The sequence below is a fragment of the Microcaecilia unicolor genome, chromosome 1, assembly GCF_901765095.1.
Source record: "Microcaecilia unicolor chromosome 1, aMicUni1.1, whole genome shotgun sequence".
NCBI classification, from domain to species: domain Eukaryota; kingdom Metazoa; phylum Chordata; class Amphibia; order Gymnophiona; family Siphonopidae; genus Microcaecilia; species Microcaecilia unicolor.
This window is the reverse complement of record NC_044031.1, coordinates 42,640,022-42,657,734: the sequence shown is the minus strand read 5'-3', so window position 1 is coordinate 42,657,734 and position 17,713 is coordinate 42,640,022. Positions and strand designations below refer to the sequence as shown.

The window sequence follows — 17,713 nt, the reverse complement described above, 5'->3', positions numbered from 1 at the left end:
CACGAAAAATCCTGCCAGCAGTCGAAAAACTTCCAAACTTGTACCAGTCTCAGATCACTTCCAGGACCCACTAATTTGAAGTCACCCTGGTCCATTCTCCCAGAAAAAGGGACAGCCGCCCCCCCTATCATTGATGGGAGATGGATCAGGGCCCCATCATTGGGCATGAGCCCCAGTAGCTGCTCTCGAGGAAGCACCGCCTGAGTGGAGATCCCCACGAAATGGCTGATGTTTCTTGGAAAAATGCATTTTCCCACAGGAACCGAACCTGCTCAGCTGATAATGGCAGGCCTCCCTAATATGGGAACGTGAAGTTCCCACTTGAGGGCTGGCCTTCGGCTTATCTTCAGGAAAAAGACCCTTGGAGTCTCCCAGGTCCATGACAATCTTGTCCAACTTCTCTCCACAAAAAAGGCATACCCTGGCTGCATACGAACCGCAAACCGACGCCTGGAGAAACAAATTGGCTACTTCAAATGACATCTTCAGGAAGGATTCCAACTTCCTGTCCCGAGGATCCTTGAGGGCCATGCCGCCCACCATGGGCAAAGTGGTCTTCTTAGTGACGGCCATGATCAAGGAATCCACTGTGGGGAGACGCAAGGCCTCCACATCCCCCTCCGGGAGCGGATACGGGCGCACCATGGCTCCCACCTGCAAACCTGCCTCAGGCGTGTCCCATTGTGCTGCGATAAGCATCCTCATTGCCTCATGGATCATTGTGGCCGAGGGACCGCCATCAAGAGGAGAGATGTTCAAAACCTCCAGAGCCTGAACAATAAGGGCTGGGAGCTCCTACTGGCGAAAAAGCCACACTGCCGTAGGATCATCCCCCCATCAGTCGTAGCTCGCCATCTTCTAACAAATCTGATTTAGCCAGCTGTGAAACACAGGACAACTGGCCATCATCAACATGATCGCTTAGCCAGCAAAAGGGAGGGGGGGGGGGGGGGGGGGGGATGTGGCCAACTCATCCAAGGGGGCCACGGGAGCTGCCTTAGCGGGCCATCCGGAGAACTTGAGGAGGAAGGCTTTGTGCATCAAAAGCAGAAATTCAGGGGAAAAAGGAACTTCAGCAGCCCCAAAACTCCTTCCTCCCATCTGCAGTGTCTCTGTCTCCAGAATAGAGGATCCAGGCGCTGAATCCACAGGATGACCTGCAGCCATGGCTGCAGTCTGAGCTTCCCCACGAGAAGAGGGACACAAAATGGCACCGGGAGAGACCAGCCCAGGAGGAACAGCTTGAAAAACAAGGCAAGCCGGCGCTCCCCTGCACAGCCACAAAACAGTGTCAGGCAATGCACACGAAGAGCTGAGAGAGAAGGCGGCCTCCACTGCCGAGCCCAAAGCCGCCCGGGAAGAAATGGCGCCAAAATCATCCCCCTCCGTGATTGAAACAGCACGGCTGGAGGAGTCCGCCAACTCTGACCTCTACATGCTCTGAATGGCCCTGTACGTCGCCCGAACATTCCCCATTAAGAGAACCGCGAGGGCAAGATAAACAAATTCCTGATGCTGCTCTCTGGCTCCCACACCAGAAGCAGCAAATCACCGTTTCAGAGGGAGCTGCCATCGGATCAGCAGAACTGCTCCCCCACTCAGCCTCCCACACACAATCACCACCACCAGGAATTAAACCCTGCTTATTGAGAGTGCCGCAAAGAATGGTCTAAAATCCTCTCGGACCACCGAAAACTCGCCCTTGCGACCAGAGAACCACAAATAGCGGCCTGAACCGCTAGAGCTGAAACATCAAAAGCATTCTTCAGGAGGGTCTCAATCCGGCGCTCCTGAGGGTCCCGCAGAGCTGTGCCACCATCTACTGGCACCGTGTTCCGCTTAGTCACCGCGGAGACAACTGCATCCACTACAGGGGAACTCAAAAGCTCTTTATCGGAATCCGGAACCGGGTAAAGCCTGCTCATGGCCCTTGCAAGCCGAAAACCAGAGTCCGGACGCTCCCACTGAGCCTGGACAACATCCCTAATGTCTTGATGCATGGGAAACGATCTACCAGACCTGCAGACTCCTTTGATCAACAAGTCCACCTTCCTAGGCTCAGCCACCGCACCATCATCCTCAAAACGGAGAGTAGAAGAAACCTGGGAAATAAGCTCCTGAAGGTCATCCCTATGGAAGATTCTAACCACCGAGGGATCCTCCCCCACAGGAAGGGATTCCTCCGTATCACCTGTATTAGAAAACTCTTCAGACCAATCCTCCTCAGGCAACCAAGAATCCTCTGCCATGGCAGGGAACTCCTGCTCAGGCTCAAAGAAATCATCCTGCTCTGCCTGCCCAGAAGGCTTGAAGCGTTTTACAGGTACAGAAGGAGCCTCCACAGAACTCCTTACTGTAGGTGCAGCAGGAGCAGACTGCTGCAGTAAAAAAGCCTGATACATTTGAACAACAAAGGCAGGAGGGAAACCAGCTGTCCCCTGAGACGGTACTGTAGCTGGACCAGCTGGCAGCGAGACCAGGGGATCCCGAGACAGATCAGAGCGGGCTACATCCAAAATGGCGGGCGTTCCTGCCAAAACCGGCAACGAGGGAGCGGGAGACGCAACTGCCTTACCGCTACTCGAATCGGGACCCCCCCCCCCCCCCCGACGGCGGAACTACTGGCGCCGACGAAACAGACGGTCCTGCACCCTGATCCTGCAAAATGTCTACCGCCGTGCAAAATTTACAGACACCACTGGATGCGAGGCCCCGGCACTGACAAACTGAACACCGCCGCAACTTTTCCGACATCGCGAACAGCTGATCAGGTAAACAAAACTCCGGCGTGAAAACGAAAGTAAAAACCGCTACTTCGCTAAAACAAACACCGGAGCTGCTCTGCTTGCCGAAGCTCAAGGAGAAAAACAGCAGGCTGTCAGAAATCACAGGATCAAAGCCTGGGTTGCTGAAGCTCCGTTTTTTTTTTTTTTTATTGCTCTTTTACAAGCGGCTGCCTCTCCCTGCCTCCACAGTTCTTAACATTAAGAGCTGGAGGGAATTCACTTCAGTCAGACTGCTCCTGTCAACAGTCTGCTATATAACAACAGCAGAAATAGGCATCAAGGGAGGATTAGGGGGGGAGGGACTCAGATACTCGAGTGTGACACCCCCAGGGAAAGCAGAGGCCCCCACGGACCTCAGCCCCTAACAAGCAGGTTTTTTTTTTTTTTTTGTAATTCAAATGCACAGTAATAATCTGAACCTTTCAGCAGAAACTAGAAAATACTAAGACTCACTAAGAATAAATAGACCAGAAAAAAGAATGAGACTGAAGGACTCACCACCTTCCACCTGCTGGAGACTGAGATTACTGGGTCTTTCCCTGTATGGCAAGGGCTCTTATTGGCTCTCTGGAGTCACACTTTTTTCTCAGTCTCCACCTGCTGGAAGGCGTGCACAACCCATCAGTCACATTCTGGGCTGGTCCGGAGGGAGGCTAAGGAAGTGCCGGTTGTTTTTGTTTTCGACAGAATAAAGGCACTGACTCATGTGGATCTCGAAGAAGGGGTCGGGGGGGGGGGGGGGGGGGGAACCTGGCCCCACCAGGTGTACCCTGCTCACCAGAAATGGGAGCTCTCAACCCTCTAAGGGAAGCTCAACTCGGCTCGAGGGAACGGGTGAGGACCCCAGAAACCAGAGCTGCAGAGTTATGACCCTCCACCTGCCAGATAGAGAGAATACTGAGGTTTGGGTGGCTGCATATGACCACATATAGTGAACCTCAGAAGATCTATCTCCACCTGCTGGCAGAGGGACATAACCCACCAGTCAATGAATTGATCTGTGGGATGCTATGGAATGAGCTGTGGCTGCACAGTGCATAGCTCACTGATCTTTGTCTCCATCTGCTGGCCGATGGGTATAATCCATTGATTCTAGACTGGTCTGCTTTGGATGGTAAGGAATTGTGATCTTGGGCAGGTCACAGTCTTCCATTGCCTCAGGTTGTAAGACTTCTGAAAACAGGAAAATACTACTGTACACGAGTGTAAAGCACTTTTTTTTATGTTCCAACGTTTTTTATTGATAGTAAATAAGCACACATTTCCAACTAACAAGCAAATTTATATTACAAGATGTAGATGCGTGATCTTCTTAAACAGAAAGAAACTGTCTACCATCAAACTTTTCTTGAGTGTAAAGCACTTTAAGCTACTACTGAAAAGGCACAAGCTCAAAATCCCTTCCCTTTAACAATGTAAAGCTAGAGAAAACTTTCATGTGTAGGCTTCTGTGGTATGATGCCATCTACTTGATATCCTGTTTGCCCTAGGAGAAAATCCCATCAGAGCTCAGTGTGTTATTTAAGGTCAAGAAGACAATGAACGCTAATTGTCTCTGGTCCCAGTAATTTGTAAGTAATTCATACCTAATGAAATCATAATTTGGTAATTGTCTTCCATCACATGTCTGTAAATTGTCTTCTGATCTTCATCTAATTGGCTCCACTCCTCCGAAGAAAAATAAATCGCCACATCATCAAATGTTGCCTAAAACGAGAAGTATCACATCCTTACTAGCTTTAGATTCAGTCTGCAAGCCATGCTGCTATTAAAACATCAATACCAAAATCAAGGTTGTACCCACAGCAGCAAAACGTTACAAAATTCTGCAGGAATTCAGAGGCAGATTTATGCACTCACATACAGTTCAAACAATTTAATATGCAAAAATATTCTTTAAAAAAAATATTTTAAATGCACATGGGAAAATTAGGTTCTTACCTTGGTAATTTTCTTTCCTTTAGTCATAGCAGATGAAGCCATTACGTATGGGTTATGTCCATCAACCAGCAGGGGAGATAGAGAGCACTCAAACTTTCACAGTGCCCTCTTGGCCAGCTTGCTCCATTGCCTCTCTTCAGTATTTGAAGCTTCCAAAGCAGTATGGCAAACCGCAATGGGAATCACAAGAGCTTTCCTCACAGCGAACGATGGCCCATCACAAGGGCATGAACTCATAAAGGAGGGAATGCACATCCTCATTATTGTATAAGTGGAGGGGAACACACATCCTCCCAACACACTGGAGAGAATGAACTCATCCTCCTAGTTATAGAACTGGAGGGGAACACACGCGCCTCCTGGAGAGAATCAACACATTCTCCAAAAAAAAACATGCTGGAGGGAATGAACACATCCTCCTAAATTTAAACTGAACATGAATCCTGAAGATTGTTTTCCAACTTTCTCCCAAGGAAGGAACTTCAGGAAATTAGAACAGAACCTGAAAAACAGATTCACAGCATACAGAATCATACAGGGAGGGCTCATGGCTTCATCTGCTATGACTAAAGGAAAGAAAATTACCAAGGTAAGAACCTAATTTTCCCTTCCTTGTCATCAAGCAGATGAAGCCATTACGTATGGGATGTAACAAAGCAATCCCTAGATAGGGTGGGAACAAGCCACACCACGCGCTAGCACTTGTGCACCAAAACGCGCATCCCTCCTGGCAGCCACATCCAGCCTGTAATGTCGGGCAAAGGAGAGCTTAGAAGCCCATGTTGCTGCACTGCATATCTCTTGAAGAGAGAGTGCTCCAGTTTCAGCCCAAGAGGAAGAAATCGCTCTAGTAGAATGTGCCTTAAAGGCTACAGGCGGAACCCTGCCGGCCAGCAGATAAGCTGAAAAGATAGTTTCTTTGAGCCAGCGGGCAATAGTGGCTTTAGACGCTGGAGACCCTCTGCGAGAACCGGATAGCAAAACAAACAGATGATCAGAAGTCCTGAAAGAGTTAGTAACTCACAGATACTGCAGCAGAGTCCTGCGCACATCCAAAAGGTGCAGCTGCCCAAAAGATTCTGGAAACTCTTCCTCTGAAAAAGAGGGCAAGAAAATAGGCTGGTTTAAGTGAAATGCTGAAACCACCTTAGGCATAAAGTAAGGCACGGTCCGAACCATGTCTCCGGACTCTGAAAATTGCAGAAATGGGTCTCTACAGGACAGCGCCTGGAGCTCCGACACCCGTCTCGCCGAGGTAATGGCCACCAGAAAAACGGCCTTCATGGTCAAGTCTTTCTCCGATGCTCGCCGAAGCGGCTCAAAAGGAGATGCCTGCAGGGTTTTCAAAACTAGCCCCAGGTTCCAAGCTGGACAGGGTGCTCGCACTGGAGGTCGGAGCCGAAGCATCCCTCTAAGAAACCGTGCCACATCTGGGTGAGCAGCCAAAGACACGCCTTCCACCTTACCACGAAGGGAGGCCAACGCTGCCACCTGCACCCGCAGGGAATTATAGGCCAAGCCTTTTTGTACACCTTCCTGCAAAAAGTCCAGAATCGGCGAGACAGGAGCCCGCATTGCAACAATGGCTCTGGAAGCACACCAAGACTCAAACAGGCACCAAATCCTGGCATAAGCCACGGAAGTGGACCGCTTGCGGGCTTGCAGGAGAGTGGAAATAACTTTATTGGAATAACCTTTATCCCTCAATTGCGCCCTCTCAATAGCCATGCCGTAAGACCAAAGCGGCCGGCGTCCTCCATGGCTACCGGTCCCTGAGTCAACAGGTTCGGTACCAGAGGTAACGGCAGAGGAGCCTCCAGGAGCATCTGTCGGAGGTCTGCATACCAAGGTCTCCTTGGCCAATCCGGGGCGATGAGGACCACTTCTCCTGGGTGCAGCCGAATCCGCAAGAGCAGGCGCCCTATCAAGGGCCATGGGGGAAACACAAAGTAGACGGAGGATCTCTCCGTCTGCTGAAGAAGCACGGGACTTTGGTATTGGCACTTGTCGCCATTAGATCCATCACGGGCTTGCCCCATTTGGCACAGATCTGCAGGAATACTTCGGCTGCCAGATTCCACTCTGCTGGATCGATCTGATGCCTACTCAGATAATCGATCTGATGCCTGCTCTGACCTGCAATATGAGCTGCCGACAGACACTGAAGATGCAGCTCGGCCCAGTGGCAAATCAGTTCGGCCTGCGCGGCTAGTGCTCTGCACCTTGTTCCGCCTTGTCGATTTATATAGGCCACCGTTGTCGTGTTGTCAGACATCACTCTGACAGCCAATCCTTCCAGGGTCACTTGAAAGGCCAGAAGCGCCTGAAACACCGCTTTCAACTCTAGGCGGTTGATGGACCACTCCGACTCCTCGGGTGTCCATAGACCCTGGGCATGCTTCCCCTTGCAGTGTGCGCCCCAGCCCTTCAGGCTGGCATCTGTTACCACTAGGCACCAAACGGGGAGCGTCAGCGGCATTCCTCGCCGCAGCATGCTGTCCGAGAGCCACCACTCCATGCTGAGACGGGCCGCAAGGAGCCAAGTAAGTCTGCATTGGTAATCCTGAGAAATAGGAGACCGTCTCCGGAGTAGGGAATACTGTAGAGGTCTCAGGTGCGCTCTCGCCCAGGGTACCACTTCCATCGTGGCTGTCATCGATCCCAGCAGCTGGACAATGTCCCAAGCTCGCGGGCGGGGCATCCTCAGGAGCAGACGGACCTGATTCTGAAGCTTGCACCGCCTTAGCTCGGGTAGGAACACATAGCCCGAGACTGTGTCGAACCTGGCCCCCAAAAACTCTAGAGATTGTGAAGGGGACAGGTGACTTTTGGCCATATTGACGACCCAGACTAGAGATTGCAGTACTGAGACCACTCTGGCTGTAGCTTGTAAGCTCTCTGTTGCAGAGTCTGCTCTGATGAGCCAGTCGTCTAGGTACGGGTGAACCCTGATACCTTCTCGCCTGAGAAAAGCAGCTACTACCACCATTACCTTCGAAAAGGTTCGGGGAGTTGTGGTGAAGCAAGGCCCTGAACTGGAAATGTTTTCCCAACACCGCAAACCTCAGAAACTTCTGGTGCGGGGGCCAAATCGGTATGTGCAAGTAAGCTTCTTTCAGGTCTAGAGACGTGAGAAACTCTCCTGGCTGAACCGCCGCAATGACGGAGCGCAGGGATTCCATGTGGAAATGCCGCACTCTCAGGGACTTGTTCACTTCTTTTAAGTCCAGAATAGGGCGAAAGGACCCACCTTTTCGTGGCACCACAAAGTAGATGGAATATCGGCCGCAGCCTTGCTCGGCGGGAGGCACCAGGGTCACTGCCCCTAACTGAATCAGACCTTGTAAAGTCTCCTCCACCGCCGCCCGTTTGACGGCAGAACCGCATCGGGACTCCACAAACACGTCTCTTACTGGGGCGTTGAATTCTATTCTGTATCCATCTCTGATCAGGTCCAGAACCCACTGATCTGAGGAAATCTTGGCCCACTCCTCGACAAAGAGGGAAAGCCGTCCTCTGATGACAGGCATCGAGGAGAGGGCCGGCGCACCATCATTGAGAGGGTCGCCCCTGAACTCCTGGTCTTGAGCCACCGGCTGCGGAACGCTTGTCCGAGCGAAAGGAGTTCCTCTGCTGACCACGGGCACGTGAAGTGAACCCAGAACGCCCCGGGCGGTACCTTCTAGCTTCACGGAAGCTAGGTCTGTACGAGGAGTGGACCGCCTGGCCCTTAGAGGAAGGCCTCTGCCTATCTTCGGGCAAGCGCTGGGGTTTTGGATCACCCAGGCCTTTCACAATTTTCTCTAACTCCTCACCAAATATGAGAAGTCCTTGAAAAGGCAACTTCACCAACCTTTGCTTAGAGGCCATGTCCGCTGCCCAGTGTCGTAGCCACAGACGACGGCAAGCCGCCACTGCTACTGCCATTTGTTTAGCCGAAGCTCTGACAAGGTCATAAAGGGCATCAGCCAGAAAGGACAAGGCCACCTCCATCCGCGGAGCCCCATCCAAGAAGGGCTCCGCTCCATCTCCGGGCTGAGCCACTGCCTGTTGCAGCCAAGCTAGGCAGGCTCTCACAGCATAACAGCTGCATGCAGATGCCCGAACAGTGAGACCTGCAATTTCAAAGGACCGTTTCAACGCTGTTTCCAGCCTACGGTCTTGAACATCCTTCAGGGCAACACCTCCTTAAACAGGGAGGGTAGTTCTCTTTGTCACCGCAGTGACTAGGGCATCCACGGTAGGCATTTGAAAACGAGCCATATGTCCCTCACGCAGAGGGTATAACTGCCCCATAGCCCTGGAAGCTCTCAAAGGTCCCTCGAGGTCAGCTCACTGAGCCGAAACAAGCTCTAGGATGGAGTCATGCAAAGGGAAGGCCCGAGCAGCTTTCTTGGTACTAGCCATCCTGGGATTACCCGAGGAGGCCATGCCACTGTCAGGATCTTCAATCGAGAGGGCCTGCAGGGGATCTGAAATAAGCGCTGGCAGCTCATCACGGTGGAAAATCCTCACCGCGGAGGGATCATCCAGATCCTGTGGTAAATCCGCACCTGACTCTGGTTCCTCAGACCAAGAACGTCTGTCAGAGTTCTCCGAATCCTCACACCCCGACCACGGGGGGGGAGGGGGGGGGGAAGGTGCACCACAATCTGAAGGGGAATTAACCCTTCTGCGCTTATCTTTAGGCCAAGCATCCGGGGAAAAAAGCCTCACTGGGCAGTCCCAGGCCAGAATCCATCGGGGGGGCAATCAGAGGAGCCTCAGGCGACCCTTGAGGAAGGGCTCTTTTCATCATGTATGCTTTATGTAGCAAAAGCACAAAATCCGGGGAGAAAATCTCACCCTGGGCACCCAAATCCTGTCTGGTGCTAGCCACTCCTGAAATAACCTCATCTCGAGGTGCCCCACCCGGCTCAGGTCTCTCCGTGTCCACGGAGGCCGCGCCATGCGGTGTATGCAAAATGGCGCCCGCTGCCAGCTCAGAGCGGGAAGGAACATCACTCGCCATGCTCGGGCCAGCTCCTACGCCAATACAGCACGATTTACAGAGCCCTGCTGCTGATTTGCGCTTGCCACATGTGGAACAGTGCTTTACATTGTCCGCAGCCATCGCCGAAAAACGGCGGTAAAATCCAAAATGGCGGTTTTGCGCCAAAATCGCCCCGATCGCGGGCCCACCCCGGAGGAGTTGGAAAACACTCTTACCTCAAAGGATCTAGTGCACAACTACGATCCTGCTGAAAATCAGGTCAAAAACCTCTGTTCCAGCGTCTCTGTGTTTAAAAACGCGACGCGACTTTTTTTTTTTTTTTTTTAAGCTGTGAGGAAAGCAGAGGTATTGAAGACTCCAGAGGCTCAGATGAGTGGGAAAGGCAGGGAAAGGGCGAACCTATATGCCTGCATCCACTGTTGGTGGGTAAGGACAGGGAAAGCAAGGCAATATGTCCACATCCACAGAGGTATGGGTAAGGCAGGGAAAGGGCTAACCTATGTGCCTTTAAAGTGAAGCTGCTATAGCCTCCAACACCCCGGTTAACAACTGGCAAGCCAGGAACCACCTCCCGGCAGATTTTTCTGGAGCTCGAACAAGCTGCAGCCACCCTGCTAAGGGAGATAGAGAATACTGAAGAGGCAGTGGAGCTAGCTGGCCAAGAGGGCACTGTGAAAGTTTGAGTGCTCTCTATCTCCCCTGCTGGTTGATGGACATAACCCATACGTAATGGCTTCATCTGCTTGATGACAAGGAAATAATTGTTTTCAGGGTTCTCCCTCTCTAAACTTCATCTCAGTTCTTTCTTCATTTTACTTTGTAAACACCTAAATGCAGTTGGGTTGTCAGGTTATTTCACCTGATTGCAACTAACACCCAAAAAATAAAGGTGATTCCGTTTTATTGAATTTAACAGCTTTGTTAGAGTTAAAGGAGAACAGCTATTTAGTCTAATGACTCTATTCTTTTGAAATAAAGCAAAGTTACTTACCTGCAGAAGAAGTTCTCCATAAACAGCAGGATACATTTTGCACACCTACACATGCAGCACCCATTCAAGTCAATAGTTTTTGCAACACCTCCCATCAGACATCTCCCCTCGAAACAGAGACCCTCTCCATCACACAAACCTCCCACCATTGTACATACTTTAAAATCAAGTTTTTGTGCAGAATGGTGACATTCAGTCATGCCTGTAAATTTCCTTTTAGTTGGGCTTTACCAACTTAAGTGAGTGTTATTCCTTACAGCCAGCAGATGGAGGTAGAGAAACTGAGTTTTTCTAGTGATATCACCGGTAAAACTTGCTGGCACTCAGTAGAAAGCTCCGTTGAGAGATGCTTAAGAAAAAGGGCAAGAGACACAGAGGCTAACGACAGGGCTAGCTCTGTGGTTTAGTGTTTCCTACTACTACTACAAATCATTTCTATAGCACTACCAGTCGTTTCTGCAACAGATCACAAGTTTTGAGCTCAGAACAAAGTAGTGGGACCTGATGGTATTCATCCCAGAGTATTAATAGAACTAAAAAATGAACTTGCGGAGCTACTGTTAGAAATATGCAATCTGTCCCTAAAATCGAGTGTAATACCGGAAGACTGGAGGGTAGCCAATGTTACTCCGATTTTTAAGAAAGGTTCCAGAGGAGATCCGGGAAATTATAGACCGGTGAGTCTGACGTCGGTGCCGGGCAAGATGGTGGAGGCTATTATTAAGAATAAAATTGCAGAGCATATACAAAAACATGGACTGATGAGACAAAGTCAGCACGGATTTAGTGAAGGGAAGTCTTGCCTCACCAATCTAATGCATTTTTTTGAGGGGGTAAGCAAACATGTGGACAATGGGGAGCCGGTTGATATTGTATATCTGGATTTTCAGAAGGCGTTTGACAAAGTGCCGCACGAAAGACTCCTGAAGAAATTGCAGAGTCATGGAATCGGAGGTAGGGTATTATTATGGATTAAGAACTGGTTGAAAGATAGGAAGCAGAGAGTAGGATTGCGTGGCCAGTATTCTCAGTGGAGGAGGGTAGTTAGTGGGGTCCCGCAGGGGTCTGTGCTGGGTCCGTTGCTTTTTAATGTATTTATAAATGACCTAGAGATGGGAATAACTAGTGAGGTAATTAAATTCGCCGATGACACAAAATTATTCAGGGTCGTCAAGTCGCAGGAGGAATGTGAACGATTACAGGAGGACCTTGCGAGACTGGGAGAATGGGCGTGCAAGTGGCAGATGAAGTTCAATGTTGACAAGTGCAAAGTGATGCATGTGGGTAAGAGGAACCCGAATTATAGCTACGTCTTGCAAGGTTCCGCGTTAGGAGTTACGGATCAAGAAAGGGATCTGGGTGTCGTCGTCGATGATACGCTGAAACCTTCTGCTCAGTGTGCTGCTGCGGCTAGGAAAGCGAATAGAATGTTGGGTGTTATTAAGAAGGGTATGGAGTCCAGGTGTGCGGATGTTATAATGCCGTTGTATCGCTCCATGGTGCGACCGCACCTGGAGTATTGTGTTCAGTACTGGTCTCCGTATCTCAAAAAAGATATAGTAGAATTGGAAAAGGTACAGCGAAGGGCGACGAAAATGATAGTGGGGATGGGACGACTTTCCTATGAAGAGAGGCTGAGAAGGCTAGGGCTTTTCAGCTTGGAGAAGAGACGGCTGAGGGGAGATATGATAGAAGTGTATAAAATAATGAGTGGAATGGATCGGGTGGATGTGAAGCGACTGTTCACGCTATCCAAAAATACTAGGACTAGAGGGCATGAGTTGAAGCTACAGTGTGGTAAATTTAAAACGAATCGGAGAAAATTTTTCTTCACCCAACGTGTAATTAGACTCTGGAATTCATTGCCGGAGAACGTGGTACGGGCGGTTAGCTTGACGGAGTTTAAAAAGGGGTTAGATAGATTCCTAAAGGACAAGTCCATAGACCGCTATTAAATGGACTGGAAAAATTCCTCATTTTTAGGTATAACTTGTCTGGAATGTTTTTACGTTTGGGGAGCGTGCCAGGTGCCCTTGACCTGGATTGGCCACTGTCGGTGACAGGATGCTGGGCTAGATGGACCTTTGGTCTTTCCCAGTATGGCACTACTTATGTACTTATGTAGTGTACAAGGCACTGAAACAGAACTGGCTAGAACAGGTTCAGAGGAGATAGTGTACAGGATGCACGTATGCGGAAACAAAAATTCAGTATATATGTAACTGCGTAGTAATAGGAGCCGAGCATTGTTTCCTGACTCCTAGATTTGTGAATGCTTGTGATTCCTGCTCCCTTAAGAATGAAGTCTATGGAAAAATTATGTTCTTATCTGATAATTTTCTTTCCTTTAATCATACCAGACCAGTCCAGACTAATGGGTTGTGTCCATCTACCAGCGGAAGGAGACAGACAAAATAGTTCCAAGTAAACCGCCACTTAAGGGTATCGTGCAGCCTGGAATATTCAGTATTCACCTGTGCCAAGTGCTTTAAACCTGTGACGTAATCCAGTCAATCTGGTGTCTGTTTTCATTAGAATTGGGTGTTGAATCTACAGTGCCAGAGACTTAATTCAATCAATTTGGTTACATAGCATCTGGTGACTCATAGCTCTGGAGGAGGGGCAATTTTGTTTAGAGCTGTTTGGTAGAACCTAAGTTTACCTTGTGAGCTACGCTAGGCATTTTCAGACTTGGTTTGATTGGTAAGGTAAAATTATGTATCATACCTGATAATTTTCTTTCCATTAATCATAGCTGATCAATCCATAGACTGGTGGGTTGTGTCTATCTACCAGCAGGTGGAGATAGAGAGCAATCCTTTTGCCTCCCTATATGTGGTCATGTGCTGCCGGAACTCCTCAGTACGTCGATATCAAAGCTCCATCCGCAGGACTCAGCACTTAGAGAATTACACCCACAAAGGGACACTCTGCCCAGCTCACCACCGCCGAAACGGGGGAGGGGAATTAACCCAGCTCATCCCCACACAAGTCGGGGAGGGGAATCCGTCCAGCTCATCCCCGCGGAGCGGGGGAGGGACACCACACCCGCCAATGCTGGGGAATCTGGCTTATCCTGCAACCGCAACCGCGGGTGGAGCTGACTGACCCTAACACCGCCGAAGCGGGAGGGGTACAAAGCTGCCCTACAGCCGCACGAAGTGGGAGGGTGCGCCGGCAGAATTTAGGTCTCAATCCAGCCCCGTAAAACGGAGGGGAGAGGAATGCAGCAGCTCACTGTAACACAAAATCGTCTCAACTCCTGAAGAATCCAATTGAAAAAACTTAAACACGAAGTCTTCCTGAACAGGAACTGAAGACTAAACTTGAACCTGAAATGCAACCAGAATATAAACATTACAGATATCTGGGAGGGGCTATGGATTGATCAGCTATGATTAATGGAAAGAAAATTATCAGGTATGATACATAATTTTACCTTCCATATCATCATGCTGATCAATCCATAGACTGGTGGGATGTACCGAAGCAGTACTCATCCAGGGCGGGACATAGAAATCCCGGACCGCAACACTGAAGCTCCAAACCAGGCCTCCGCCCGAGCAGCCACAGTCAAGCGGTAATGCCTGGAGAAGATATGAGCCGATGCCCAAGTTGCCGCCTTGCAAATCTCTTCCAAGGAGACGGACCCGGCCTCTGTCATCGAGGCCACCTGCGCTCTAGTGGAGTGAGCCTTCAGCTGGATAGGCGGCATCTTCCCCGCGGCCACATAAGCCGCTGCAATGGTTTCCTTGACTCATCGTGCTACTGTAGGCTTGGCAGCCTGCAGACCCTTACGAGGACCTGCGAACAGCACAAACAGATGATCCGACTTCTGGAAATCATTGGTCACTTCCAAGTATTTGATGATGACTCGTCTCACATCTAGATATTTGAGAGCAGAGTACTCCTCTGGGTAGTCCTCCCTACAAAAGTGATGAAGAGAAGGAAGGCCGCGATGACCACCATTACTCTGGAGAAGGTCCGCGGAGCAGTAGCCAACCCGAATGGGAGGGCTCTGAACTGGAAGTGTCCGTCCAGGACTGCAAAACGCAGAAAGCGTTGATGAGGAGGCCAGATGGGAATATGCAAGTAAGCTTCCTTGATGTCCAAGGATGCCAGGAACTCCCCTGCCTTCACTGCCGCTATAACAGAGCAGAGAGTCTCCATTCAGAAGTGCTGAACTTTCAAAGCCCGATTGACCCCTTTGAGGTCGAGGATAGGCCGTACAGAACCTCCTTTCTTTGGTACCACAAAGTAAATGGAGTAACGTCCCTTACCAAGCTGATCTTCTGGCACCGGAACGACCGCACCCAGGTGGATCAGATTGTCCAAAGTCTGCTGCACTGCCATAGCTTTGACCGGAGACTTGCAGGGAGAGTGCACAAACCCGTCTCTTAAGGGTCGGAGCGAGAAGCAGGTAATTTTTACCTTTTGTAGAGGGCAGGGGGTTCCCCGATTGGTCTCCACGTGGCCTATGGCGTCGGAGGGCGAGGGCGTGAAGAATCGCTCCCCGGACCGCATGTGCGCATCTAGCGGGGATGCAGGGGTTTCAAAACCTGAATCGCCTTTTTTGGGCGTCAGTTGGGAGGCCAGTCAGTGTCCTGGTTCTTCCTCCGGTGCGGCGGTTTTTCCCGCCATAAACGCCCATACCCCGCTGCTCGCACCCCCCCCCCCCCCATTTTGGCCGGCCACTCTGCTCGGACGGCTTCTTCTTGGGCCGCCCTCGAGGTGGAAGATGTTAATGCTATTGTCGCCCTTGATTCGGGCGACGGCAAAAAAGCGGCCAAAGTTTAAGTGCCGTTCTTCCCGCGCGGCTCCTTCTCGGAGTTTCACGCCGGACGCCATTTTGGATGCGCAGCATGTTTCTCCCCCGAGTTCATTTTGCTGCTGCATCAGGCTTTCCTTATGTAAAACGCTGCCCCTGCTCCCTTGTCCGATAAAGGGGTTGAGGCCTCCGGAAGCAAACGCCCTCGGGTGGATTTCCAGACCCTAGAGGACTCTGTCTCCTCTGATGTAGATGAGGGCAGTGTATCTGAGTTCTCCCAACGGTCCTTTGGGGATTCCTTGGAGGAGACGGATTCCCGCTCGGATGGAGCGGATGACCCCTCTGCAGCGCGGATCTTTCGCTCAGAGGATTTGCCCAACCTGTTAGTGCAGGCCATGAGTATTTTGAAGATTTCCTCTCCAGAGGACGTCTCTCCCTCAGCCTCTGTTGGCTCCGCCATTATGCGGGGGACGAAGCACCCGCCTGGAACCTTCCACGTGCATGAGGCCATGCGCACCTTGATTTTGGCTCAATGGGATGTCCCGGAAGCGAGCCTCAAAGTGGCTAGGGCTATGTCCCGCCTCTATCCTCTGCCTGAAGGTGAACGGGAGGCCTTTCTTTGGCCTACCGTGGATTCTTTAATCACTGCGGTGACTAAGAAAACGGCGTTGCCGGTGGAAGGTGGCACGGCCCTAAAGGACGCCCAAGACAGAAGATTGGAGGCGGCCTTAAGGTCGTCCAAGGCGGCTGCTTTAAGTTTGCAGGCCTCAGTTTGCGGCTCCTATGTGGCCACGGCGTGCCTGACGATTGTGCAGCGGGCTTCCCCCTCGGATCCTTCCTTGAGGACTGATTGGCCGGCCCTGGAATCGGGCTTGGCTTATTTGGCAGACTTGCTGTATGATGTCTTGAGAGCCTCGGCTAAAGGTATGGCTCAGACAGTCTCTGCACGGCGTTGGCTCTGGATGAAGCATTGGTCTGCTGACCACGCCTCTAAGTCTCGCCTGGCTACGTTGCCTTTTAAAGGCAAGCTGCTCTTTGGGGTCGAGCTGGACAAAATTGTGACCGATCTCGGCACGTCTAAGGGCAAGAGGTTACCAGAGGTCAGGGCTCGGGCCAATTATTTCTCTTTGGTGTTCACGGAGAAAAATCCTGAAGGACCGCGCTTGGCTGCCGAGGGAACGTCTGGGAATGGAGTGGATACTGCGCTGTTTACGGAAGTGTTTATAAACAGTTGGATAATCTGAAGGTGGACAAAGCTAAGGGGCCGGATGGGATACATCCCAGGATACTGAAGGAGTTCAGAGAGGTCCTGGTGGGACCTCTTAAAGATGTAATAGAGTCATTCCGTGTCAAGTGGACCAGGGGTCCCCAGCTCACCATCTCAGATTTTGATGAAATTTGGTACATAGTTTCTTTATGATAAAAAACTAAGCTGTGCAAAACTTTAGTTCAAAAGACTAAAAATTGGAGGTTCTAGGGGACCTCAAGTAAAGGGTTGCAAAATGTCGCCTGAGCAAAAATGACATTTTGGGCCAACTTCCAGAAGCTGTAAAACTGGAAGTTTTAGTAGTACAAGGGGGATATTTGGAGAACCTGCACTACTTTTAGGGCTTAATGAACTGGCAAAACCCCATGTTCCTAGTCCTCTTACTTTTTGAATGGTTTAGGCTCAAACGTTGCCATAAAAACGGCAAAAATCAATTTACAGCGATGTTGAGGCTGCTGTAGTTTCTAAACTAGTTGGCCTTTCAGGTTGATTTTTGGTAGGTGTACTAAATGCACGGCTGTAATGAGGCATTCCAATTTGCAGCACTTTCCTTCAAGTGGTTGAAAAATTATAAGCGTTCAAAGTTGGTATAAAAAGCATTTTTGCCCATTTTGGGCTATCTTTGATGCCCTTGATCTCCAGTGGGACAGCTTCAATATTCTTTCTTTTAGCACCATTAGAAAGAGCAGATTTCCTTCTATCAGAATATGTAGTTTTCATTTTGGAGTCTCATCATATAAGGATTGCAAAAATGCCCTCAAATGTTTGCGGGCAGCAGCCTGTGATTTCTTCACTACACCCTTGATACAAGTGTAGTAAAAGTGATTCTTCTTTCAAAAAGCACCAATTTTTTAAAATAAAGAACACATTATGTTATAAAACTGTATTCAAGAAAACTAAAAAACAGGAATGTTTTTTAGGATGTGGAAGGATGAGGCCAGGTTTCATGACAGGTTTAAAGAAAACT

The 17,713-nt window shown here is 50.1% G+C and overlaps 1 protein-coding gene across 1 annotated transcript in view; it reads right to left on the bottom strand.

Annotated features, from left to right (window-relative positions):
* The window catches only part of LOC115465784 (zinc finger protein 2 homolog), a 144,736-nt gene that overhangs the window by 90,790 nt on the left and 36,233 nt on the right, over positions 1 to 17,713 (bottom strand). Inside the window, exon 2 of the mRNA XM_030196516.1 lies at positions 4,373 to 4,493. Coding sequence (XP_030052376.1) covers positions 4,373 to 4,493 — 121 coding nt within the window. The remainder of the gene's footprint in view (positions 1 to 4,372; positions 4,494 to 17,713) is intronic.